Source organism: Triturus cristatus, chromosome 4_1 (genome assembly GCF_964204655.1).
Source record: "Triturus cristatus chromosome 4_1, aTriCri1.1, whole genome shotgun sequence".
Lineage (NCBI taxonomy): Eukaryota > Metazoa > Chordata > Amphibia > Caudata > Salamandridae > Triturus > Triturus cristatus.
In genome coordinates, this window is record NC_140585.1 from 1160745469 (window position 1) to 1160772728 (window position 27260).

Consider the following 27260-nt stretch of genomic DNA (forward strand, 5'->3'; position numbering starts at 1 on the left):
GATCAGGCCACGCTAGAAGGCAAACGACAGACTACCTATGAGCAGATTAGTTAATCAAAAAACATCGTCCTAGTCAAAAGGACTCCTCTAGACACAAGGGTTTTCAGAATTTTTTCTATGTATATCTGTTTCTTGGAACAGGCTTTCAGACTTAATGAATCTGCCGATTTTGGATCATATCTGCACCCCAGTGCATGAACCCCATTTGCACTTACAAATGAATCATCTTTGCTCCCATGTTCCAAAAAAGGTGACACACAAAATAGTGATATTTGTGGTAGCTTCAATCTTGGAACAACTTGTTGGTCGGGGATCATCATGCCTTCAAGATTTGTGTCTGGGGCACATGGGGGTGAAGAATCTGTAAATATTAGGCAACCATTTATTGTATAAGATGTATGTTAAATTGTCATACACTACCAATAAACGTGGTAAAATCTCAATCTACACTCAAATTAGTACACCGGAATCCACCACGCACCCCTCTAAGTCATAACATTTATTCATGGGTCTGTCTCATACATTCAGCACGTTGAAAATTAAAATCAGAAAAATAACTTGTCAGTTGTTGCTAAACGTGGAATACTAACTTCTTCAGAAGAGGCTGCTTCCCTCAAAGTCAACACCAACCGCTATACCACATTTGAATGACAAAATGAGGCTACCTGAGAGCCCCTTGCACAGAAAATTCTGACAGAATCTTCTATGCATACATTTTAATTGGAAGATGAAGAATGAATTGATTCAGAGAGACTTGGTGCCAACAAGCCTGCCAGAGGGTTCTCTGAACGCAAATACCAGTCAGAAGAATTCAGGTTCTCTACATATGCTTGTATACATGGTGAGAGATAGTTTTCTACATACACTTGTACACATGGTGAGAGATGAACTGAAGAGGACAGCAAAATGAGAAATATCAGGAGATGAGACTTGTGAAATTAGAGCTATACAGTGTGGGGTCATGGGTCAAGCTGCGTACACACTAGTAAACCAAAATAACACACTTACATTTCGAACCCAAATCAAAGATCTGATACAAAACTGAGAATCCAGAACATACTGTCAGACATAAATAAGCATGCCAATTCCTACTTGTGGTTGTAACCCCCACATCTGCGCAGCACTTGCAGAGTAATGCAGCCCGGCGATGTTATGACATAGTCATCACATCCTGGCATTTCATGCTGCTTCCTCAAAGAAACATCAAGACGCAAGGTTGTTTTGTTTGTGTTTGTGTTTTTTTTGTTTTTGTTTTTTTAAAAAGAGACAAGTTTATTCCATGATCAGTACAGAGCAAATGCATATTCACTGTATCAAAGTAAAAGCAAGTGACTCCAGAAGCTTGTGAATACTGACGCGCCAGTATCGCACTGTATAGTGGGTATTTATGGCACAAAGTTAACAGTTCAAAAGATTTGTCAAAGAAAAACTGACTGAAACAATGGTCAATGGATGAATAATTAGCACACACATACATTGATCATACGTGTGCCTGCAAGGACGTGCTAATAGGAACAGCTTTGATGTCAACAATTTCAACTTAACTTAACCCTCCCCAACCCCACAAATTCGTATTGGTACTTTTATCCTTGCTATTCTATAAAGATTTTTACTTATCCCAAACTTGACCCTGTTCAGTATGCCAGCTTCAAATGTTAAAACCTTTCTTTGAATTCTTTAAAACCATAAAAAATCTACAGCTTTCAAGATCACAGGTTTCCAAAAAAAAACCCCAAATAACATTTGAAAACTGAGTAAAATAAAAAGGGCCTTTGTACAGTTATGGAGCTTGGTGTCCCATGTGTACAGTTATGGAGCTTGGTGTCCAATTTGCGTGCTTCTCTCCCTTTCACAAACATGTATAGTAAAATACAGTCACATTCCAATAGTCCAGCCAGACTGCCAAGAGCTTTCCCAGAAACAGTTTCCCCACTTCCTCCATAATGTTATCTACCCCAGCAAGAGATAAATAAAAATGAACAACACAAGATGAACATCTACTTCCATGCCTGGAGAAAGAAGGGGGGGGGGGGGAAGCAACCCCATCAAGCATGGAACACTACTCCTCTCACTTTTCACACCGGGCAAGGCTGGGACAGCACTCAGAGTTCTGAAACAAACAGCTTGGGTCTAAGACTCACTGGAGAGATGGGATGGTTGTTAGGTAAGAATGCCACACAGACCCTCAAAAACTCTGCTTCACAATTCCCTTTTTGAAAACTTGCATGGAATAGCTCCTGAAACGACCCGAATTAAAAAAACAATAATAATTACAGTAAAAAAAAACAAAAAACAAAAACAAAAAAAAGAAAATGAAAAACAACAACAAAAGAGAAGGCCAGTGGGAAGATATGCAGAAGGCATAGCCAGTGATGGGGAAAGAGCAAGTGAGTGCATTTTTTTTTCTTCTTGTTGCTGCCCCAGCTGGCTCCTCTGTTAAACCAGAATTAAATCATTTGGATCCGACTTCTGGCACAAGCATCTCTCCATGTCGAATCAGCACTGCATTTGTGGATTCTGCTCACATTGTCAAATACAGCCCTCTTTCTATACATGTGTGTGTGTGTGTATATGTATATATCTGTGTGTATGTATATATATGTATATATATATATATATACACACACACACACACCTATACGCACGCGTCTATGTCTTTATGGTTAACGAAAAGAGCGGGCAATCCTGAATACATTGCGGACACGTTTGGCATAGAAACAGTCTCGGGGTACTCAACACCCCTTCTTATCTCGGCTGTTGGACTTAAAGTTTCCAGATACCACTTTTAGGAGCACATGTACACTAGCCTATGTAAGCCAGTGAGGAAGTGATGATTTTAAGTCACAGAGTAAGGCAAACTCTTTGTTGTCCTTCCAAGGCATCATCTAAAAGATCCCAGGCAGCACGTACACAACAAGGGGGAAGCAAGTCGGCTTCTTCTCATCACCTCCTAGTGGTACTGCCATCTCGCTCCTTCTCCAGCCGCTCTTAACACTATTGAGTCTCAAAGATTTGCCAGAGAGAAATAAATCGAAACGAAAGTCAAAGCAGAAAATGAGGTCTCAGAAAAGGTTCTCCTCAAATATTGCCAACAAGTCGCTCTGGAAATTCATGTCAATTGTGGCCGCCATCTGTAAATAGAAAAAAAACATAGAAGAAAACCTTTAAAATAGAGGTCACTAATGTCACTGTTGTACAGTTCACTGAACCTAGATAGGAGTTCCCTAGTGCTCATTCTTCATGTAGGTATCTTTTTCTTTTGGTGCCAATGAGAAATTAACATGGCATGTGAAACAAATAAAGGTCCACTGCTGGACAACAAAATGGCATAAAATGGTCTGACCCAATGGAATGGTGGCCTAAATAAGCGCACACTTTTTTAAAATGAAACTCCTGTGTGGGAGGTGTTGTGTGAGGTGCAAGAGGTTTGTGGCCAGATTTAGGTTTGCGATTACCTAAAAGCAAATATATGCAATTTGCTATTTGCAAATAGCTATGTACAAATGTGTGTTTCACACATTTAGCTATTCCCGGTAGGTCGTAAATAGACCTACCTCATTTATATTCAGAAAATCCATTGGGAATTGCAGAAAACACAGGGATGGTGGCCTGCTGGGCTCAGCAGACCACCATGTCTAATTGTTTTTAAATAAAGCATTTTTTTTATTGCAGACAGTTTTCCTTAAAGGAAAACGAGATGCGTCTCAAAAAGAAAAATGCAACTTTTTGTTTTCACTATTTAAGAGTAGGCATGCAGTTAAAAAAGTTTTTACAAACATTCACAAAGGGGAAGGGATCCCTTGGGGACTCCTTCACGTTTGCAAATGGGTTAGCACCTACTTGATGTAGGGAGTAAAATGTGAATGTTTTGTGATCGCATTTCAGTCACAAAACATTCACACATACCATTGCGATTCAGTATTGGGAAGAGCCACGCTTAACACGCCCCTTCCTAATACCGGATACGGTAATAGGTTACCGAATCGCAAAATAGTACCTTAAAAAAAGGCTTTTTTGCAGTCACAAAAGGCCTGATTCCGTTAATCAGGCCGTTTACAACCTAAAAAAAAAATTCATACATTTAGCCCTTAGAGACCTGCTTTAAGCAGTATAGAATCATCGCTAAATAAGCATGCAGTGTTGAAGAATAGTGTGATAGGCCCTAGATTGCCATCTGTGATGTGTTTCTCAGGAGGTGGCTGGTTGAAAAGTGTTTATCCATTCATCTCTCCCTTTTCCTCTCTTCTTCAGTCCACATATCTTGCAGCATGGCTCTTAATGTTATGTCTTTAATGGCCTTTTCAGCATCTTTTGGCAATTTCTTTATCGAATGGGAAGCAAACCATACACTGTGTGGGTCTGATACTCACAGGACGGACGTTTGGAGAAAATAGATTTCGGACACAAAATCTACATCAGAATGACGAAAAATGACTTTCAATTACAGTAGAGCATTAAAGACGTGGAGTAGAAGTGTGAAGGATAATGTTACCCTGTAAGCATCTGTTTTTGGCATGTAGAGCTGTAGATTCACATGCTTTGCATACTCCTGCCATCTAGTGTTGGGTCCGGATGTTTGCAAGTTGTTTTTCTTCGAAGAAGTCTTTCCAGTCACGAGGTAAGTTGACTTCTCCTTCCGGTGATAGTGCGCACGGGCATCGACTCCATTGTTAGATATTTTTCCCGCGGAGGGTGAGAATGGAGTTAGTAAGTATAGAATAGAGATGTCCATGCGTATGTATGTGAACTGAGAAACTGCCACAACAAAAGGACACCGGGAGGGTGCATGTGAATCTACAGCTCTACATGCCAAGAACAGATGCTTACTGAGTAAGTAACATTATCCGTTCGAGGCATGTGAACTGTAGATCACATGCTTTGCATAGAGTCTACAGCAGTAAATTCCCAAAGCAGTGACAAGCCTATAGTTGCTGTAGTTGTCTGAAACAGTGTTTTAAGTACTGCTTGGCCTACATTAGCGTGTTGCCTCGCTAACACATCTACACAATAGTGTTTGACGAATGTGTACGGTGTAGACCATGTTAATGCCTTTCAGATGTCACCTAGGGGAATATTCCCTAAGAAGGACATAGTAGCCCCCATCTTGCAAATGGAATGCGCTCTAGGGGGTATTAGCAAAGTTCTTGATTTAGATATGGGATTGCCTTTGTGTGGTGGAGAAAAAACAGCAAAAGTAGCTTTGATTTTCGAAATTCTTTTGTTCTTTCAATTTTTTTTATAGCAAAGCTCTTCTAACATCAAGGGTGTGTAGAGCTCGTTCTGCTACAGAATCAGGTTGAGGAAAGAACACAGGTAACTCAACCGATTGATCAATATGAAAGGCAGAAACTACTTTAGGGAGAAATTTAGGATTGGTGCGAAAAACCATTTTGTCTCTATGAAGCTGAAAGAAAGGTCCTTGTATAGATAATGCCTGGAGTTCACCAACTCTTCTCAGTGAAGTTATTGCGATGAGGAAAGCAACCTTCCATGAGAGGAATTGTAATTGGCACATATGCATTGGTTCGAATGGTGGACCCATTAGCCTTGTAAGTACAATGTTTAGGTTTCACACTGGTGCAGGTGGGACACTTGGTGGTTTCACTCTTTTTAATCCTTCTAGAAAGGATTTAATCACTGGTACTCTGAAGAGAGAAGTGTTGGCTGTTTTGAAAGTATGCAGCTACTGCTGATAGATGTAAGCAAATGGATGTGCATGCTAGTCCAGATTGCTGTAAATGTAACAGGTAACAGATGATGTTCTATATAGAAGCATCAAGAGGATTGATATTGTTACAATAGATAACAAAAAAATCGCTTCTATTTTGCTGCATAACATGCCCTAGTAGTAGGATTTCTAGCTTCTTTTAGGATATTCATACAGTCTGGTGGCAAGTGTAAATAACCAAACCAAATCAGGAGCCAGATCGCCAGGTTGAGTTCTTTGGGATTTGGATACCGGATTTCTCCATGTGTCTGAGTGAGGAGACTGGAGGTGAGATGCAGCTTTTGGTGTGGAACAATTGACAGATCCAACAGGGTGGTGAACCTGGGTTGACGTGTCCATGTTGGAGCTATGAGAATTAATGTGAGGAATGTTTGCCTGAGCTTCTGAACTACCAGTGGAATGACTGGGAGAGGCGGAAAAGCGTAGGCAAATATCCCTGACCAGTTCATCCATAGGGCATTGCCTTTTGAAAGCGGGTGTGGGAACCTGGAGGCGAAGCGTGGGCATTTTGCGTTTTCTGCTGTGTTGAACAGGCCTATCTGAGGATATCCCCATTACCGAAAGCAGGGGAGAAGAACTTGAGGATGAAGTTCCGGCTCATGCTGCTTCAGTCTGCTGAGAAGGTCAGCAATGTCATTGTTTACTCCTGGAAGGTGTTCTGCCAGGAGATACATCTTGTGGTGTATAGCCCATTTCCAAATGGCTTGTGCTAGCCGTGACAGTTGAAGAGAGCGTCTCCCCCCGTTTTGGTATATAGTACATAGCTGTCATGTTGTCCATGTGGACTAGGACAGCTTTGCCTATGAGATGAGTTTGAAAGGCTTTGAGCGCTAGAAACACCGCTAGTAACTCTAGGTGAATTATATGGAGACTTTTGTGCTTTAGATCCTGTAAGTGAGCACCCCAACCAGTGAGCGATGGGTCTGCTGTTAGCACTGTGTGTGGAACAGGATCGATGAAGGGCCGCCCTTTGAATACATTTTGTGGGTTCCACCACTGCAGAGAGTGATGTATGCGGCTGTCTACCAAAACTAGATCGGTTAATTGACCCTGCAACTGGTTCCACTGACTTCCTAAGCATTCTTGAAGGGGAAGCATGTGAAGTCTTGCATGGGGTACAATTATGAGGCAAGACACCATCATTCCCAGCAGTTGCATGAAGTCTCTGGCTGGTAATGAGTGGTTGGGCTGAAACTGAGTGAGAAGAGACTGAATACTGTGAATTCTGGCTGCATTTGGAGAGGCTAGAGCTTTTTGAGTGTCTATGGTGGCTCCCAAATAAGTCTGTGCGTTTGAAGGCTGCAGATGGGACTTCAGCGCATTCACTGTAAACCCCAGTTGGTGTAGTAAGTGAATTGTGGCTTGAGTGTGTTGGACACACTTCTGGTAAGTGCTGGCTTTGATGAGCCAGTTGTCTAGATAGAGGAAGACGTGGATATGCGGTCTTCTCAGATGATCTGCAACTACTGCCAGGCATTTGGTAAATACTCTGGGAGCAGTGGTGACTCCAAATGAATTGATATTGTTGACCCGCTATCACAAATATGAGATATTTGCGATGCGCGGGGTGAATTGGAATGCGGAAATATGAGTTTTAAATCTAGAGTAGACAAAGTCGTCCTGTTGTAAAAGTGGGAGCACTTGTTGAAGTGTCTCCATGTGGTTATGTTCTGACAGTATGTAGAGGTTCTGTTCTCCGAGGGCCAGAATAGGTCTTAACCAGGCGTCCTTTTTGGGAATTTGAAAATACAGGGAGTAAACGCATGACCCTTGATATTGGCCGCATCCGCAGAGGTTTGTGAATTAGCCTGTTTAAAGGCATTAGAGACAAGTGAGTCTAACGGTAACTGCCCCTTAATGAAGACTGGATCAGAGGGAGCAGGCTTATACTTTTTATCTATTCTGGGAGTCAGAATGCAAGCATGAACAGGGTCTTTGAAGATGTCATCGGCATGTCTCATCATGCCTTTGAGCATAGGGTGAGTCTGACTAGATCTGTGTGTACTAAATAAAGTTTCGAACAAGAAATCTTCTTCTAGGGATCCTTTGTGTAGTTATACCCCGTGATATTGTGCAGCTCTAGCAAGCAACTCTAAATATCCTACATTGTCGTCAGGCGGGGAAGGCTTTGCAGGGTAAAGGTCTGGGTCATTATCTGTAGGTGGATCAATGGTGTAGTCTTTCCAGGGATCTACAGGTAACTGAATATCTTCATCATCTCCATCATCATCATCATGTTGTGAGGGTGGAGAATTGTGTGGTGTAAATGTTCCAATACTGGAGAAGGTGGTGAAGGTGTAGGGGAACGTGGTGGAGGAGGAGAAGGGTTAGTACTGACCCTTTTCTTTTTTAAAGGAATCTTATATTATATGTTCTCTGACTCAGGTTTGCGTTTGTGAGGCAGTTTGGTAAGAAGATGTCCTGTTTCAGGGTTAATGTAAAGTTCCTTTTGTTTGGGATCAGATTTGGGGGGTGGTAAGTCGAGAATCGGATCCTGCAGCTTCGAAGGAGCATTTTTCGGTGCCGACGACTTCAGTCCCGAGATGGAATGACTTTTCAGCACGGAAGGTTTGGGCTCCGAAGCAGTTTTGAATTCTGGCGTCAAGGGTTTCGGCTCTGAAGCAGACTTCGGCTTTGAGCTGGAAGGTTTCGGCTCAGTGCCTGATTTTGGCCGACTTGATCCTGAGTCGGAAGGCTTGACAGTGGCTTTCGGTGCTGAGCCGGGAGAAGGGGCATCAGAAACATCGTCTCGGTGCTGACCTTGGCAAATCCTTTTGCTTAGTTTGAGTTGGATTTCGGAGCAAGGGGTGTTCAGTACTCACAAGACCGTGGCTCTGCGGTATGTCCTCTTCCATCTCTGAGTCTGATTAAGTATCGATAAGGGCTCCTCTTCGGACCCTCGTGCATCGAATTCTTCTTGCTTCGATCCTTCGCCGAAGAGGTCGGCATGTATTCGATGTTTTGGCTTTGCATTTCACGACGTCAATCCTGACGATCGCGGACAGTTTTCTTGGATCAAAAGGATCCGCACGCGTCGCAGTCTTGTTAATTGTCGGTGCACGGATATTTAGCTAGCACCGAGGGCAGAATTTGAATGGAGTCAGTTCCATCGGCTGTGAGGTGGACTGAGGTAGTTAGGCCCGACAGCCTTCCACGAGTCTTCCGATATAAATTGAAATTTCCTTGACTGATACAATACGCAGAGAAGTGGAATATGCGTATGAAACAATAACGATGCTGGCATAGTAGATTATGCACCGAGGGGGACCCAAAGAACGGTTTTGAACCAGAGCGCAGCAATTCACGTCCGAACCAGATAGCAGAAAAAACAATCTAACAAAGCAGTCGATGCCCATGCGCACTATCACCGATAGGTGACTGGAAAGACTTCTTCGAAGAAAAACAACTTGGAAACATCCGGATCCAACACTAGATGGGAAGAGTATGCAAAAAGCATGTGTATCTACAGCACACATGCCTCGAACAAGCAAATTCCTGACTGTAATGTTAGTGAAAAAAGAGGTGTGAAGCCTCTCATGTGTTTTGGTTTCTACTTTCACGATTCTAAAATATAGAACTGCCTTTAAGAGGCAACACCCTTTACAGTGCAACATTGGTGGGGGAAGCTCCTGGACCTTAAAGAAACAGTAAATTTTATCATAGCTTTCAATGTAAGCCTATTAGGCTGCATCTTGTTCTACATTCTAGACCGGTTTCAAACGCTTTGCGCCCCAGACAACTTGCCTTGGTCAGGCTTCCAAAGGATGTTGCTCGTCATAAGGACACTTGCACACTATGATGATAATTTTATGAAAATGAAGTGCCCCAGGGGCCATAAAGCAGTGGGGAATTATTCAAATGTTTCTGACAATTAATGAAGATATTAAAATGAAGAAACATATACACACACGTGCCTTTAAGAAATCTATCACAATGGTAGACTTTAATACTAAGGCTGGGTGGATAACTCCGCTCCGCCGGCTAAGATTGCGAAGTTTTAAAACTCCGCACTTCATTTGGAGTGCAAAGTTTTTCAAAACTCCGCAATCGCAGCGGAGTGGAGTAAGACTTACCTTCCTCCAGTCCCAAATCGGTCTCCTGCCTGCTCCTGCGGCTCCACTCGTCTTCCGCTGCACTACTCCAGTTAAATTAATTAACAGGAAGAACTGCAGTGTGCATGGCGTACTGCATGAAGGCATGCCTGACCTGATCAAATCCCATGATAGGGTCAGGCATGCCTTCACCTAGTACATTATGCGCACTGCAATTCTTCCAGTCAATTAATTGAACAGGAGCAGTGCAGCTGAAGGTGAGTGGAGCCACAGGAGCAGGCAGGACACCAATTTCAGAGGAAGAAGGTAAGTCTCCCGGCCAGCAGGTCTTACTACGCGGGGGAGGGAGGACAGGAGGGGCTAACGGGAGTGGGAGCTGGAGGGGAGCGGGGCTTTAGCAGGGGGCTGCGGGGGAGGCGCAATGAGTGACTCCGCCAGCCACGGAACTCTGCAGAATATCACTTTTCTAGTAACTCAGTGAAATTCCGAGTACTACTACGCAAGCTCCGCCCACGGTTAATACTAATCATTGGCAAACCTAAAAACTCTCACCTTTGAGACCTATTGGTGTTGTCAATGGTTTTTAGTCATGCTATACAGCATGCCCAATGGCTTGCAGCATGGCTAGAGAAGGAAAAAAACATTCCACAGCTTGCTGCGTCATTTCATAGCTAGCACACCATGCATGCACAAGCTTACAAAAGGACAGATGCTTCTTTTTTTTAGCCTAACAGAGATGTGTCTGCAAATAAAAATAAATAAATCAGTGAAAAGTGATTTTAAAAAGCGTGGGTAGGGAGGGTTCTGGTGGAGAGAAGCATTACGGTTATAGGGAAAAAGACGGCGAGGGTAGGGGGAAGAAACATGAAGGGCATGGGTGAGGAGGAGAAGCAACGGGTGAGAGCATCACGGAGCAGGTAGGGACAGAGCACACAGGCGAGACAGCAATAGGGGTTATGAGAGCAAGCACCACTTGGTAGGGGGAGCGAAGAACTCCCTTTTGGGGTCTAGCCGATGGAGTCTCTTCTCTTCTTTAAAGGGGTGAGACGAGGCAAATAACATCATAACATTGGCCAGTGAGAAACGCAGTCACAATCTTCGAGAGAAAAGATTATCTGGTCCTCAGCACCAGCTTGACCAGAAAGAAGATGATGTGAGGCAGCAGAACAGACAATGCTTAAAGCTCACTCTTGCAGCAAACAGATATTATTGCAATGACAAAAACAGAGCCAGCAGATGTAGGGGGACAGCTGTGGGGAGGTTTAAAGGGAATACACATCAGAAAAGTAAGGACCAAATTTCGATCCTAATGTGGCATCACTAAAGATTTAGGGGAGGAACATGTGGACCAAACCTTTGTGTCAATGCTTCACCACAGGCGATTTGAACAAGGATGGCTGGTCCAGCAAATGTAAAAAGGCAGAAAGGTCTGACAAGTATCCTCTAACACTGCCTACCCCAAGTCCCTGCTGGGCCAAAGACAGAATGAACAGTAACACATCCACCAGTTTGACTTGTAATGGGCCAATATTATGGGTGGCACACCAAGCCGCAAACTTATCCCAGTGTCCTGTATAATTGGGTCTTGAAGGACGCCTTGCTGCTAGGAGAACACCCCCTACTGCCGGAGGTAGATCTAATTCTGTCAACCTTCAGCCGCTCACTCACCATGCATGAAGTTGTAGACTGCACAGGTCTATGTGCAAGCACTGCTCTACTAATGCAACAGAAGATGTTCTTGAAATGGCAGTCTGATTGCAAGACAGATGCTCATGCCCCGAAATTCTTTTTACCACAGTTTCCTGGCCCAATGCGGAGCCACTAGCATGACTTGGTTCGTTCCTGATTTTGAGAACTCTGGGCAGGAGAAGTAGCAGAAAGAAGACATAAGGAGACCCAGGCTAAACTGTAAAGAGAATGAATCTCAGAGAAAGGGCCTTTTTGAGAACTCTAATTTGCCCACATTGTTGGCACGGCGTATTCTTGGTAGCGGCAAGGTGATCAAGCCAAGGTTCTGCCTATTGGTGGAAGATATATTGTCCTGCGCCACCTCTGAATAATTTGCCATTCATTCTCCTCTGGCAGTGTGTCAACAAGGCAGGAACTGGCTTAGATCATGGTGCTGGGTCTCCTGGGTCACAGTTATGCCCTACATGGGTTTCCAGAGGCACAGAAAACAACAAGGGCGGACTGGTCCAGTCGACAATGTTATGTGCTTTGGTGTAGATAGTAGAAACTCCGTTGTTGGTGCCTTCGTTGTCGATGGTGTCTTTGATACTGCTTTCATCAACTGTGTCCTCAGGGGTAACACTGCCATCGACAGTATCTTAGTGGATGATATAACCCTTGTGAACCTGATGGGTGCGTTGATGGCTGTTGTAGATGTCTTTGACTATAGTATTTTAGACGAGACGTTGTGACTGTCGACGTCAATACTGGTGTTGACGGTGTTGTAGTCGTCGGGGTTTTGAGAAGGTTTTTTTAACGTCAATGGTTCAGAGGAGGAAGAACGCTTACACTCCCCTGTCTTCACAGATGGAGTACAAGCTTGAGAGGAGGCTGCCTCTGTGGAGATGAGTTTTAACTTCTCCTGTCTCAGAGGGTCTTTATGATGTGTTTTTAAGGCCTTTCTGCTCTCCTCAAATGTACCCTGGTCAGATGATATTGACCTTTTGTGCGTTTTCCCAGATGTATCACTGTCCTCATAAGAGGTAGATTTTGGAGTTTTAGACTTCTGTAGCCATAGAAGTGGCCTTCCATCCCAGTCCTTTAAGGTTTTTAGAGGCGAAAGTGCAACATTTATGCACTACTTTACCTGATGTTGAGGGTAGAGGCAGCAAAGACGGTCTCTGTGTGGATTATCAACATGTAGCCTTTACTTCCCACAGGTTTGGCAGGATCTGAAGAGGTCTTTCTTAGAAGTCTCAGACATAGCAGTCATAGATAAGTCTTCAACTTGCGGTAGAACCTCTGTTGGGAGTGTTCTGGAGGGTGCTGTTGCCTGATTATTTATAGCTCAACGTTGGTCCTTTTTTTTTTTAAAGGACATAGATAGGCTATTAAAATGACTTTGCATTGACATTATGGACTAGCATACTGATACATACTGCTTTACTATGGTACAGTGGGACTCCCACTTTGACAACGGGGAATGATTCAAGCATGTGAATCTATGAAACATCCAATACTGGAGTACTAGTCTTCAGTGGCAGCCGCCACATACAAAAAGTGGTGAGCCAGTGGAGGGGGCGCCCTCAAACTGACGTCTTCGTCCCATGACGCGTTCTTCCTGGCCCCAGCAGACACTGGGACATGATCACAGACTCCCTGTCCAATACCCTCACTGCTCTCATACTATGAGAGCAGCGCTTGGATTGGCCTGAGTGGGCTGAAAAGACGCTTGCTCAGGTACAGGGAGTCTGCTGTTTCTCAATACAGCCGGCTTGGCGAAACGTAAGTGCGCATGTGTGTTTGGACGGCCTGAGATGGCCGGCCTAATGCACATGCACACTTAGAGAGTGCACTCTACTCCTACTCCTACTCCCCCCTCCCATGGCCCAGCCCCTCCTTACGCACGCTGGATGCTAGAATATCTATTTATTTTTCAGCTGCTGGCTCTGAGCCAGTGGGGAGACGCTCCTCCGCCGGCTAGTCTTAACAGACTTCAGAAAAGTTGTTCTGCATTAAAGGGACACAGACATTACCACTTCACCATCATTTTCTTAGCAGGGGAGATGAGAAGGATCACCAGGACTGATGAAGCCAACAACTTGTGTTAGAGCACTTGATGCTCACCTTTCTACAGATAATGATCTAATGGGCATTTTAATTGAGTCTATATTAATAACCCACTTACATGCACAGCATGAAGTGCAGCACCAAGTAACTGAATACCCGGTCACATGTTGCAGATCACGAATTGCGATTCTCAATGTGAGGCTAACATCAATGCTATCCAACACCCTGCACTGCGAGTAGTAATTATGAGTAAGATACATAATTGGACAGGATGGCAGGACACTGCACAGAATGTGACCCTACAACAAATGTGCTGTAATGAATATGCTACTTACCAGTATGCATCTGTTCTTGGCATGTAGGGCTGCTGACATTCATATCTGTGCATAGATCGCTGCCTAGTGTTGGGTCCGGATGATTGCACATTGTTGTCCTGGAAGAGTCTTCGAAGTATGACGAGATAGGTGGCTCCTCCCCTGGACTACAGTGCGCATGGGCATCCTCTCCATCCTTAGATTGTTTTTCGCCATTGTGAGTAGATACAGTAAGTGATGACCATGCTATACAGTAATTCTGAGTGCTGCAGCCGCTACAGGCGCCGGGGAGGAGGGTGGGCGATATGAATGTCAGCAGCCCTACATGCCAAGAACAGATGCATACTGGCAAGTAGCATATTCAGTTCGAGGCATGTGGGCTGCTGAATTCATATCTGTGCATAGATTATATAGCAGTCCCTCCATTAGCGGCGGCTGCCCCTGCCAGCTGCAGCAGTCTGAAAAAGAGTTTTGAGAACAGCCTGTCCTACAGCTGCCTGCTGTTTTGAGTGTACATCTACACAGTAGTGTTTGGTAAATGTATGTATAGTGGACCATGTGGCTGCTCTACATATGTTCTGCAAAGGAATGTTTCCTAGGAAAGCCATGGACGCCCCTAACTTTCGTGTTGAGTGGGCTCGTGGGGGAATCGTTAATGTGCGTTTAGCTTTTGACAGCAAATTTGAATACATTTAACGATCCATCTGGCTATCCCTGCTTTGGAAATGGCGTTGCCCTTGTGTTGTGGAGAAAAGGCAACGAAAAGTTGTTTTGTTTTCCTAAAATACTTTGTTCTGACTATATAGTACATGAGGGCCCTTTTTACATCTAGTGTATGGAGCATTCTCTCTGCGACCATTGTGGATTTGGAAAGAAAACAGGCAGTTCAATAGTCTGATTCATGTGGAACTGCGATATCACTTTAGGCATGAATTTGGGGTTGGTACGTAGTACAACCCTGTTTGCGTGAACCTGTATGAATGGCTCTTGAACGGTTAGTGCCTGGAGTTCACTAACTCTTCTTAACAAAGTGATTGCCACTAAGAAAGCTACTTTCCAGGTGAGCAATTGAATCTCACATGAATGGAGAGGTTCAAAAGGTGGACCCATTAATCTGGTGAGGACCACATTGAGGTTCCACACTGGTGCCTGTGGGTGTCTCGGGGGAATCACTCGTTTGAGTCCCTCTAAGAAGGCTTTGATGGCAGGCACTCTGAATAAAGAGAGGTGCTGCCTGTTTTGAAGATAGGGTGCTATCGCAGTTAAATGTATACGTATGGAGCTGTATGCCAGATTGCATCGGTATAAGTGTAAGAGGTAACAGATGATGTTTTGAATGGATGCGTCCAGCGGGTTAATGTCATTGTTGTTGCAGTAAATGACAAACCTTTTCCATTTAGCCGCATAGCAAGCTCTGGTTGTGGGTCTTCTGGCCTCCTTGATGATATCCATACATTCAGGTGGCAGGTTTAGATAGCCAAACTCTAAGACTTCAGGAGCCAGATTGCCAGGTTCAGCTGTAGCGGATCTGGGTGCTGAATTTCGCCATGGTTCTGCGTTAAAAGTGCGGGTGTGATCCGCAGCCTTTGATGCGGCACCACGGAAAGTTCTAGAAAGGTGGTGTACCATGGTTGGCGTGCCCATGTGGGAGCAACTAGGATGAGTGTCAGTGAGTGTTGTCGCAGTTTGCGTGCCACTAGCGGTATTAATGGCGCTGGGGGAAAAGCGTACGCAAATCTGCCGGACCAGTTCATCCATATCGCATTGCCCTGTGACTGCGGATGTGGGAACCTGGAGGCAAAGCTTTGTCATTTTGCGTTTTCGTTTGTGGCGAATAGGTCTATCTCTGGATGACCCCACTGTTGGAAGTACGGCTGGAGTACTGACGGATGTAGCTCCCACTCGTGCATCTGGTGTCTGTGTCTGCTGAGCAGATCCGCCATCTGGTTGTCCTTGCCCGGGAGGTGTTCCGCCATGAGGAATATGTTCCTCTGAATGGCCCACTTCCACATGCTCTGAGCCAGATGAGACAACTGTGGAGAGTGTGTTCCTCCCTGCTTCTGTATGTAGTACATGGCAGTCATGTTGTCCGTCCGGATCAACACGACTTTGTTGCATAAGTGTACTTTGAATGCCTTCATGGCTAGGAAGATTGCCATCAGTTCCAGAATGTTGATGTGCATCTTCTTTTGTTGTGTCGTCTATAGTCCCTGCACTGTGTAATTGAGTACATGAGCTCTCCATCCCTGGAGAGAGGCGTCCGCCGTCAGTATTATTTGCGGAACAGGCTCTTGGAACGGTCGGCCCTTGCAAAGGTTTTGTGGATTCCACCAATGCAGAGAGTTGTATGCCCGACCGCTCACCAACACTAGGTCTGTTAATTGTCCTTGAGCCGGATTCCATTGACGTGCCAAGCACTCCTGAAGCGGGCGCATATGTAGTCTCGCGTGCGGGACTATGAAAATGCAGGAGGCCATCATGCCTATCAACTGCATAAACACTCGCGCTGGAAGGGAGTGTTGAGGTTTGAACTTTGTGATCAGCAGTTGCATGCTGTTGATCCTCACTAAATTTGGCTGAGCTGTGGCTGCCAGAGTGTTTATGGTCGCGCCCAGGTACTGTCGTACGTGTGCGGGTTGAAGATGTGATTTTGGGTAATTTAGTGAGAATCCTAGACTGTGAAGAAGGTGAATGGTGAGGGACATGTGGCTGGCACATTGCTGGGCTGACTTTGCCTGAACAAGGTCGTCCAGGTCAGGGAAGACGTGAATGTGCTGTCTCCGTAGATGTGCAGCCACTGTCGCTAGGCACTTGGTAAAGACCCTGGGTGCCGTTGTTACTCCGAAGGGGAGAACTTTGAACTGATAGTGGTGATCCTGAATAGTGAACCTGAGATATTTTCTGTGCGATGGGTATGTGGAAATACGCATCTTTCAAATCCAGTGTGGCTAGGAAGTCTCCCTGACTGAGTAACGGTAGAACCTGCTGTAGGGTGAGCATATGGAAATGCTCTGATAGAATGTAGTGGTTGAGGGGTCTCAGGTCTAGTATAGGTCTGAGAGATCCGTTATTTTTTGGGATTAAGAAGTACAGAGAGTACACCCCTGTCCCTTGTTGGTTTACGGGCACGATTTCTATTGCACCTTTTTGCAGCATACTTAGTACCTCCTGCTGCAATAATGCCAAGTGCTCTACGGACATAGGACGGTGCTTTGGCGGTATGTTGGGTGGAGTGGACGTTAATTCTAGACAGTAACCGTACTGGATAATGTCCCTGACCCACCTGTCTGTGGTGATGGATTTCCAGACTGACAGGAACTGTTGGAGTCTCCCCCCGACAGGTGTTATGTGGTCGGGGGGCAGGGAGAAGGCGTCACTGTTTGTTTTTGGGGGAGGACCTGGTGTTGCCGTACCCACGTCCTCTGCCTTTGGTGCTGGATCCACGATATCCACCTCTGTTGGTTTTATCATAGTTACTTTGCATACCCCCTTTATTGGACTGCTGCTGGGACCCCTGACCTCTAGTTGCTCCTCTATTCCCGGGGCGACGAAAGGAGCCACTACGAAACTGCTGCGACTGCAGAGCCCCCATTGATTTTGCAGTTTCAGTGTCTCTTAATTTTTTCGAGGGTAGTGTCAACCTCGGGGCCAAATAAAAAGTCTGGGTTGACCGGTTAATTTAAGATATTGTTCTGAATTTCAGGCTTGAAGCCTGAGATTCTTAACCATGCGTGCCTCCTCAAAATGACGCTTGTGTTGATCGCCCTTGCTGCAGTGTCAGCTGCATCCAGTGCGCATTTGATGGACGCATTTGTAAGGAGTTGTCCCTCTCTGATAAGGAGCTCCGCTGCCTCTTTGTATTCATCTGGCAAGTGTTGTAGCAGTGATTCTAGTGTGTCGTAGTGTGACCTATCATAACGGGCCAGGAGTGCCTGGGTGTTGGCAATGCTCCAGATGTTTGCCGCTTGCACTGCTATCCTTTTGCCTGATGTCTCCAGCACTTTGGACTCCTTGTCGGGGGGAGCAGCATCACCCGTTGTTTGTGAATGGGCTCGTTTGCGAGCATTAGCAACAACCATGGAGTCTAATGGTAACTGACACCTAATGTACATAGGGTCTCCGGGTGCAGGCTTGTATTTTTTTTTAAATTCTGGGGTTCAACACCCGTGCCCTGGTTGTCTCTTTAAAAATGTCTTTTGCAGGTTTTAGAACTCCCTTCAATATTGGCAGAGTTTTGACGGTTTTCTCAGAGGAGGCGAATGTGTCCACTAAGAAATCTTCTTCTACAGTGTCAGAATGGAGTTCCACTCCATGATTGGCAGCAGCCCGTTCTATGAGGGCATTAAAGGCAGCAGTGTCCTCTGTGGGAGATGTCTTTAAAGTATAAAGCTGCGTATCAGGAGTATCTGGTGCGTTACCCTGGTTGGTGGGGTCATCCCATGCCTGATCTGGGTCTTGCATGTGATCATCAGGATCGATATCCCCAGGGTAGGTGGTATCATCCCCTATATAGTCCTCTCCGGCGTCTGCCTCTGAATGCGTAGGAGAAAAGGACGGTGGGTCCTGAAGGAAGGGTTGAAAGGTTTCATGAAGCACTGGTGCGGAACCTGCCGGCTGTTTGTGTTTCAAAGGAATCTTGTATGAGTCCAAGCCCTTCTCTGGTGTGATTTTCCGCTTGCGGAGCATCAGCCTACCAGTGTTGGCGTCGATAAAGTGTGCCTGTGAAGGCTCGATATCGATTTGTCCAGTGGATAGTGACTGTGTTTGGTGGACACGTGTCCGAATTTCGAACATTTTCGGTGCCTTGGGCGGCGGCAATCCAAATGTGATATGCGCCGGCGCCGAGTGTAATTTTGCGGCCTAGTGCGTTTCGGGACCCGACGTAGGTTGGAGGGTCGCCCGGTCCCTGATGCGTTGCAACGACGCTGAGACCTGTTGCAAGGTGAACGCAGATGGCGCTTTGGAACCGATAGGCACCTTGGAGGCAGGCGTCGAAGCGGTATCCGACTTATTTCCAGTCTTTGGGTCGTCGATCCGAAGGTAGGTATCGACGCTCGTCGGAGCCGATGATTTGGCAGGCGCCGCACTCTTCGATGTCGACGCAGGCGGATCAACCACCTTGACCTTGGTGGTCTGGGCCGTAATCTTTGGTGCCATAGGCCGAGGCTCCTTGTGGGGACCGAGGGCCTTCGTCTTTGGCTCGGCGCCGGGACCCGTCGCGGTGAGCTCGGCACCGAAATCTCTTTTGGTGCGTTCGGTGCCGATGACCTGTACCGGCGTCGAAGGAGTGGAGGGCTTCGAGGCCTTCGATCCGATCGCAACTTGTTTCACTTTCGGTTTCGATGTAACCGGTGCGACGGACGGTTTCGGTTTCACTGAAGGAAATCCAGTCGTCTTCGATATTAATGGCTCCTGTGAAATATTCGAGGCGGGGCCGAAGAACCGTGTGACTGATCTCGGGTAAGGCCCGCAGGCGATCCCTCGACCTGAGCCTTATGACGACGTTGTGTCTCGGCCTCCGTATCGACGGGTTTGCCTAGCTCTTCGCTGGAGCTATCTTCCTCGGCCCCAAGGGCCTCATTGTAGTCTCCTACCTCTTCGACGACGTCTTCGTCCTCAAAGATCACCTCATCATCGTCTTCCGATCGGGAATCATGTTCGGAAGCGTGGCTGGAGTCTATGTCTTCTACGCTCTCTGCTTCTTCGTCCTCGGTGCTGAAGATGTTGGCCGGGGCAGGCGCCGATTGCTGTGCCTCCAGTCTCGCTGCCCGGCGATTCCGCAGAGTCTTCTTCGAGCGGAACCGGGCGCAGGCCATACATTTCGACTCGTCATGATCCGGTGAGAGACATTTGTTGCACACCGGATGGACATCGACGTGTGGGTATTTCGCATGGCATAAAGGACATCTCTTGAAGGGAGTCCTCGATTCCATCGTCGATCGGAGTTCGATGTTCGGACCGAAGCGGATCCGAAAAGCGTGAAGAAGGTGCTAAAACACAAAATAAACTGGTCGATACCGAACGGGAACAATACCGACGAGGTCTAAAGGCCTTTTGGCCTTAAACTAAAGTTTCCGAACTTGAGCTAAGATAAGCACATCCGAACCCAATGGCGGAAAAAAACAATCGAAGGATGGAGAGGATGCCCATGCGCACTGTAGTCCAGGGGAGAAGCCACCTATCTCGTGATACTTCGTAGACTCTTCCAGGACAAGAATGTGCAATCATCCGGACCCAACACTAGGCGGCGATCTATGCACAGATATGAATTCAGCAGCCCACATGCCTCGAACACATAAGGTACTAACCACAGTGACTACCCTTCCCTTAACCCCCATTTTTTTCTCACATACCGCTTCCCTGCGTCGTCGCTCCTGTTCCCGTTTTCTCGCCATTTCTCTCTGCTGCTGGTCCACAATGGACTGTGAGGGCTGAGGCTGCGAGCTCTGTGCTTGGGGTGCCGTGGAGACAGCAGGCACCTGCGGTGGTGGTGGTTGTGGTGGTGTTTGCTGAGGTGGTGGTGGTTGCTGCTGCTGTTGGTGCTGCTGTTGCTGCTGTTCCTGGCGCCGTCGAACCTCTTCTTGGGCTTTTCGAGCTTGTTCCAAGGCATCATCGTCATCGCGACTCCTAGAATTGCAGGTTTCAACAAATCAGTTGAATCACCATGTGACAAGCTTTCTCTAACCAACACAATAAGGATTAGGTTACTTACCCTGTAAGAATGTATTCATCGCATGTAGTACTATAGGTTCAAATGCTCTGCATGCTACTGCCATCTAATGTTGGTGTCTGACTGTCACAACTTGTCTTTCTTCGAAGAAGTCTTCAGAGTCATTGGGTCTTAGTGACTCCACATCTGGAAGTGAATGCCCATGGGCACAGACTCCACTGTTTGCATGTTTTCTGCTCACCGGGTGAGACTTGGTATGGAGAAGGGAGTAGGATCGGATAGTAGCCATGCATGCAGTGTAATTAATTATGTAGATTGAAGATATCTGTAGCAAAACATTGGATTCCGGGGAGGAGGGTGGGTGCATGTGAATCTACAGTACAATGAATAGCTGCTTACCAGGTGAGCAACATTCTGTTCTTATGTGTGGCTGTAGATACACACTTGCCACATGTACTGTTAACACTACTCCCCCTAGAGGTGGCTAGCCAGTGGATGGTGTAGCGGTCGGAAACAAAGTCCCTGGGGCAGCTTGACCTACTCTAGCCTAATGCCTCAGAATGGCCACACAGTAATGCTTTGTGGAGATATGGAGAGTGGATCATGTGGCAGCTTTACAGGTGTCAGTTATGGGTATGTTCCCAAAAAAGGCTTTAGTAGCACCCTGCTTGCGGGTGGATTGAGGCCTAGAGAGGGCAATTAGGTTTCTTTTCGGTTTTTAGGTAACAGGTTTAGTTGAACAAGTTGCTTACCTTCGGTAACGATGTATCTGTAAGAAACATTAGTTAGTTAGATTCCTCACCTTAGAATATCCCCAGGCGTCAGACTGGATCCGGAAGATTTTTCGTCAGCAATACCCCTTGCGCGTCGCTAGGCGTCGTCTGCGGCTCCGCGTCCGTCGTCGTGCGCCGGAATGACGTCGGAGTACTTAGACGCCGCCCTCGCGCGCTGACGTCAGTTCTTGTACATAGCTTTCCGCGCCAGGAACGCAGAGCCATGCAAAGACCGACACTGGTGCCAAAAATAAAATCTAGGGGCCTGAAGAGGATAACCTTAACCCTAGATGTCAGTTCGCAGAACGGGGAGGATGGGTGGGTCGGTGAGGAATCTAACTAACTAATGTTTCTTACAGATACATCGTTACCGAAGGTAAGTAACTTGTTCATCTGAAAGAAACACGTTAGTTAGATTCCTCACCTTAGAATAGATACCCAAGCAATACCATCCCCGGTGGTGGGTCTGCGAACCAAGATCACAACAGAAAGTCCTGGAGGACAGAACGGCCAAAGAAGCCATCCCTCCGGACTTGGCTGTCAAGGCAATAATGCCTGGCAAACGTGTGTAGCGAAGCCCACGTCGCCGCCTGACAGATGTCCTGCAAAGGGACACCCCGTCCCAAAGCAGTAGTAGCCGCTGTGGCCCGAGTAGAATGGGCTCGCAGCCCAACAGGAGGGTCCTTTTTTGCCAAGGAATAACAAATTTTGATGCACAAAACGACCCACCGAGAGATGGTCCGTTTGTGCACAGCTTTCCCCTTCTTAGCACCCACGTATCCAACAAAAAGTTGGTCGTCCACCCGGAACTGCTTCGTGCGGTCCAGATAAAAGGAGAGCGCACGTTTTGGGTCCAGACGGTGGAGCCTCTCTTCCTCTTTGGAAGGATGCGGAGGCGGGAAGAAGGTGGGCAAGGTGACAGACTGCCCAAGATGAAAGGGGGTCACCACTTTCGGAAGAAAGGAGGGACGAGGCCGAAGGACAACCTTGTCCGGATGAACAGAGAGAAAAGGAGGCTTTGATGATAAAGCCTGGAGCTCACTCACCCGTCTAGCCGAGGTGATGGCTACCAGAAAAGCAGTCTTAAGCGTCAGCAGACGAAGAGGACAATTATGAAGAGGCTCAAAGGGAGCGCACATTAGAAATGTGAGAACAAGATTCAAGTCCCACTGAGGCATTACAAAAGGGACAGGAGGGAACGTGTGAGTAATGCCTTTTAGAAAGCGTGTAACTACAGGGGACTTGAAAAGAGAAGGCTGATCAGGAAGCCGCAAGAAGGCAGAGATGGCAGCAAGATAACCTTTCAAGGTGCCCAGGGCAGAGCCCTGCTGGGCCAAAGAAAGAAGAAAGAGGAGAACCTCAGAAAGAGGGGCAGAAAGGGGATCCACAGCCTTTGCTGTGCACCATGCCACAAATTTGTTCCACCGGCAGGCGTATACCGTCTTTGTGGAGGGACGCCTGGCTGCCAGAATGATATCACAGACTTCAGGAGGCAAGTCAAATGGCATCAACTGCCGCTGCTCAATCTCCACGCATGGAGGTGGAGGCTGGACAGGTTCGGGTGGAGGACCGTCCCCTGCTGCTGCGACAGAAGATCCTCCCGAAGGGGCAGACGTATCGGAGGATCGGTCAACATACTGAGTAGCTCGGGATACCAGTACCTTCGTGGCCAATCCGGAGCCACCAAGATGACTTGGGCCCGGTCGTGCCTGATCTTCTTCAGCACTCTGGGCAGAAGTGGTATAGGCGGAAAGGCGTACAACAGACCGCAACTCCACTTGTGACGAAAAGCGTCGCCGAGCGAGTGCCGCCTTGGAAATTCCAACGCGCAGAACTGCTGACATTGCGCGTTCTCTTCGGTGGCGAATAGATCTAACCAAGGCTCTCCCCACTGCTGAAAGAGACCTTGCGCCACTTCGGAGTTCAGACCCCATTCGTGATCCATCATGCACCGGCGGCTGAGTTCGTCTGCTCTGGCGTTCAGAGAGCCCGCCAGATGTTGAACCACTAGGGTGACGCCCTGGTGTTCCAGCCATGTCCAGAGGCGCAGAGCCTCCTGACAAAGGGTCCACGACCCCACCCCGCCCTGTTTGTTGCAATACCACATGGCGGTGGTGTTGTCCGTGAACACCTGCACGACACTTCCCCTGACAGAGGGAAGGAAGGCTTTCAGTGCAAGTCGGATCGCTCTCAACTCCAACAAGTTGATGTGGAGACGAGACTCCACCGGAGACCAGAGGCCTCTGATCTCCGCCTCTCCCATATGGCCACCCCATCCCAGGAGGGACGCATCCGTCACTACGACATGCTCCGGTTGGGGAAGGGAGAGGCTCTTGCCCTCGACCCAATCGCGGTCCGTGAGCAACCACTGCAACTGCTGTGCAGTGCCCTCCGAGATCAAGACATGGTCGGACAGGTTGCCGTGATGCTGGGCCCACTGAAACTTCAGGTCCCACTGCAGAGCCCGCATGCACCGCCTGGCGTGATGCACTAGTAGGATGCAGGAGGCCATCAGCCCCAGAAGCCGCAACACTAGCCTGACCGAAACCCAGGATAGAGGCCGAAAGATGGGAATCAGGGCCTGAATATCCCGGACCCGCTGTTCCGGTGGATAGACCTGGAACTGCGCCGAATCGAGAACCGCTCCGATGAAGAGGAGCTTCTGAGAGGGACTCAGGTGTGACTTCGGCACGTTGATGGAAAATCCCAGCAAATGCAGGAGATCCGCCGTAGTCTGGAGGTGGGAGACGACTGCCTGGGGCGAGCCCGCCTTCAACAACCAGTCGTCGAGATAGGGTAAGACTGGAACCCCTGATCTGCGCAGATGAGCTGCGACCACCGCCATCACTTTCGTGAACACCCGAGGGGCACTGGTGAGGCCGAAGGGGAGCACGGTAAACTGAAAGTGCTCTTGACCCACCGTGAACCGCAGGTAACGCCGGTGGGCCGGCAGGACGGGGATGTGGAAATATGCGTCCTGCAAGTCCAACGCTACCATCCAGTCTCCCGGGTCTAGGGCAGCTAGAACCTGAGCCAAAGTTAACATCTTGAACCTTTCCTTCCGGAGGAAGGCATTGACGTTCCGGAGGTCCAAGATAGGGCGTAGGCCCCCTTTGCCCTTCTTGGGAACCAGAAAGTAGTGGGAATAACAACCACGACCTACTTCTGGGCTCGGAACGCGCTCGACGGCCCCCTTGGCCAAGAGGGGCCGAAACTTCCTCGTGGAGAAGATTCAAATGATCCCCCGAGATACGGTGGCGCTGCGGTGGCATGGCTGGAGGGGTCGTCTCGAAGGGGAGGGAGTAGCCCCTTCGGACGATTTGCAGCACCCACCTGTCCGATGTGATGGACCGCCAGTGGAGCAGGTGATGGCGAACTCTGCCGCCCACTGGCGTGGAATGGGCCTGAAAGCTCGGACTAGGAAGGCTTTGAGGCGGATGCTGCCGGGGTGGATGTGGGCTGACCGCGTCGTCCTCCAGAACCGCCTCGGCGGAAACCACGTCCGCGACCGCGCGCAGGTTGGTTCTGAGGCTGGTGGCTAGGCGTACGTGAGGAGGCACCCCTTCCTTGGCCACGAAAGGCGGAAGTTTGCGACCGCGGGGCCGAGAGGCCCAAGGACTTGGCCGTAGCCCGGGAGTCCTTAAAGCGATTCAGCGCACTGTCCGCTTTCTCGCCAAAAAGGCGAGTGCCATCAAAGGGCATGTCCATGAGAGTGCTCTGGACATCACCCGAAAAGGACGTGGACCGCAGCCAGGCGTGACGTCTAAGCGCCACCGTGGTAGAAATTGCCCTACCCAGCGAGTCCGTAGTGCCAAGCCCACATTGGATAGCATGTCGTGCTGCATCCCTCCCATCGGCCAGAGCCTGGGTAAGTCGTGTCTGGACCTCCTCCGGACACAGGGGCAGCACGTCCTCCACCGTATCCCACAGAGAGTGGGAATAACGGTCCAAGAGACAGGCGGTGTTCAAGGACCGCAGGCCCAAACTAAGGGAGGAGAACAGCTATTTGCCAAACTGTTCCAGTCTCTTGGGATCCCGGTCCGGCGGGGCGGTCGGGAAGGAGGATTGGGAGGTAGAGGCCTGGATAACCAGGCTCTCGGGGGTAGGGTGTTGGGACAGAAAACTGGGGTCGCCCGGAGCAGGACAGTGGCGCCTGGCGACGTTCCTGTCCACAGGAGGGACTGTGGAGGGCTTGGACCAGGTGCCCTGCAGAACGTCAATGAGGGCCTCATTGAATTGCAGCAGAGGCTCAGTGGAGCTTGCTGCAGACTGAAGCACCTCAGTGAGGACGTTAGTCCTCACAGCCACGGCAGGTAGCTCGAGCCCAAGGGCTGCAGCCGCCTTGCGCAGCACCACAGAGAAAGCAGCTCCCTCCTCCGAAGCCACAGTCGGAGGAGAGATGAATCCAGTGTCTGGAGAGGTATCCAGACCACTGGCCTCCCCCAGTTCATCTGCCCAGTCCTGTGACAGCTGAGCCTGAACGGCCATAGGATCCTTGGATCCCTCCCATTCGCCCCCATCATCCGATTCCTGGTATGCAGGAGGAAGGATCGGAGCCGGGCGATAGACATAATGTGTCTCCAGCGGCGCCGAACGCGGCGTCCATCGACGCCGTAACGGCGCCGGGCCCAGAGCGGGGCTGAACCGGGGCTCGACGCCGAGCGGAGCCGGCATCGGAGGTGGTACCGGTGTCAATGCCGGCGGAGGAGGCGTGACGAGGTCGACTGGCGTCGGCGGGGACTCGGGAACGGGTCCCTCGGGCACTTGCGGCGTCGAGGCCGGAGCCGTCGACGGCGCCGGGGCCGCCGGCAGGCAAGGTTGCCCAGTCGGGTCCGCGGGGCCCGAAGGAGCGCCAGCGGGCGTCGACAGCGGAGCCAGGTTCCTCATGGCCGAGAGGAAGGCACTGACTTCCGCCGGCGTCGCGTCAGTCCCAGGGACCGGCAGGTATGGGGACTTGCGCGGTGCCTGCGGCTCCGCTGGAGCCGCGGGGGTGGAACCACCCTGACCCTCGGCCGAGTCGCGCGACCGGCGAGGGGAGTCCGAAAAGCGGTGTCGCCTCTTGGACTTCTTGGAGTGCTTCGACTTACCCGAAGACTTGGAGCCAGACGATCGATGATGACGTCGGCTGCGGCTCCGCGACCGATCCTTGGACCTCCTGCTGGACCGGGATCGAGAGGGGCGCGGAGCCGAGTGGCGAAGCTCGAGAAGCTTACGGGACCGCTCCCGTCTAGCCTTCGAGGTCAGGGCCTTGCAGTCCGAACACGACTCCGCGTCGTGGTCGAGGCCCAAGCAGTAAAGGCACCGGCGGTGATGGTCTGTAACCGACATCAAGCGGTTGCAGTCAGCACAGGCTTTAAAACCAGGCATCCTACCGGAGTCGAGACAAGATCAAAAAGGATCAAAAAAGTTAGTCAAAAAAGACTAAAAGGGGTAGCTCTCCCAGATCTGCGCTTACTGGCGCGGAAAAAAGAAGAACTGACGTCAACTGACGTCAGCGCGCGATGGCAGCGTCTAAGTACTCCGACAACGTCATTCCGGCGCACGACGCTGACGACGGACGTGGAGCCGCAGACGACACCTAGCGACGCGCAAGGGGTATTGCTGACGAAAAATCTTCCGGATCCAGTCTGACGCCTGGGGATATTCTAAGGTGAGGAGTCTAACTAACGTGTTTCTTTCAGATACATTTAACAAACCAGCTGACTATACCTGCCTTAGATAAGAGATGACTTTTATGAGATTATGCAAAGGCAACAAACAGCTGCTGTGTTTTACAAAAGGACTTGGTCTTTCTAAGCAATATATGAGAGCACGCTTTAAGTCAAGTATGTGAAGTGAGGTCTCTGCTGGAGTCAAGCTGGGGGGAAAAGACCAGGAGCTCAATTGCCTGGTTAAGGTGGAAAAGGGAGACTACCTTAGGCAGGAAGGAATGGTTTTTTACCTGTAATCCCAGTTCTCTCTCAAGGAAATCTCCATTGAAGCCAT

General features: G+C 48.6%; 1 protein-coding gene across 8 annotated transcripts in view; it reads right to left on the reverse strand.

Annotated features, from left to right (window-relative positions):
- Window positions 1-1219: 1219 nt before the first annotated feature.
- The window catches only part of BRD4 (bromodomain containing 4), a 1415251-nt gene continuing 1389210 nt past the window's right edge, over window positions 1220-27260 (reverse strand). For all 8 annotated transcript variants that reach the window (XM_085654329.1, XM_085654330.1, XM_085654326.1 and 5 more), the window contains 2 exons: window positions 20186-20459; window positions 1220-3131 (listed from right to left, as the gene is read on the reverse strand). In XM_085654329.1, coding sequence (XP_085510455.1) covers window positions 3063-3131; window positions 20186-20459 — 343 coding nt within the window. In that variant the 3' untranslated portion in view covers window positions 1220-3062. The remainder of the gene's footprint in view (window positions 3132-20185; window positions 20460-27260) is intronic.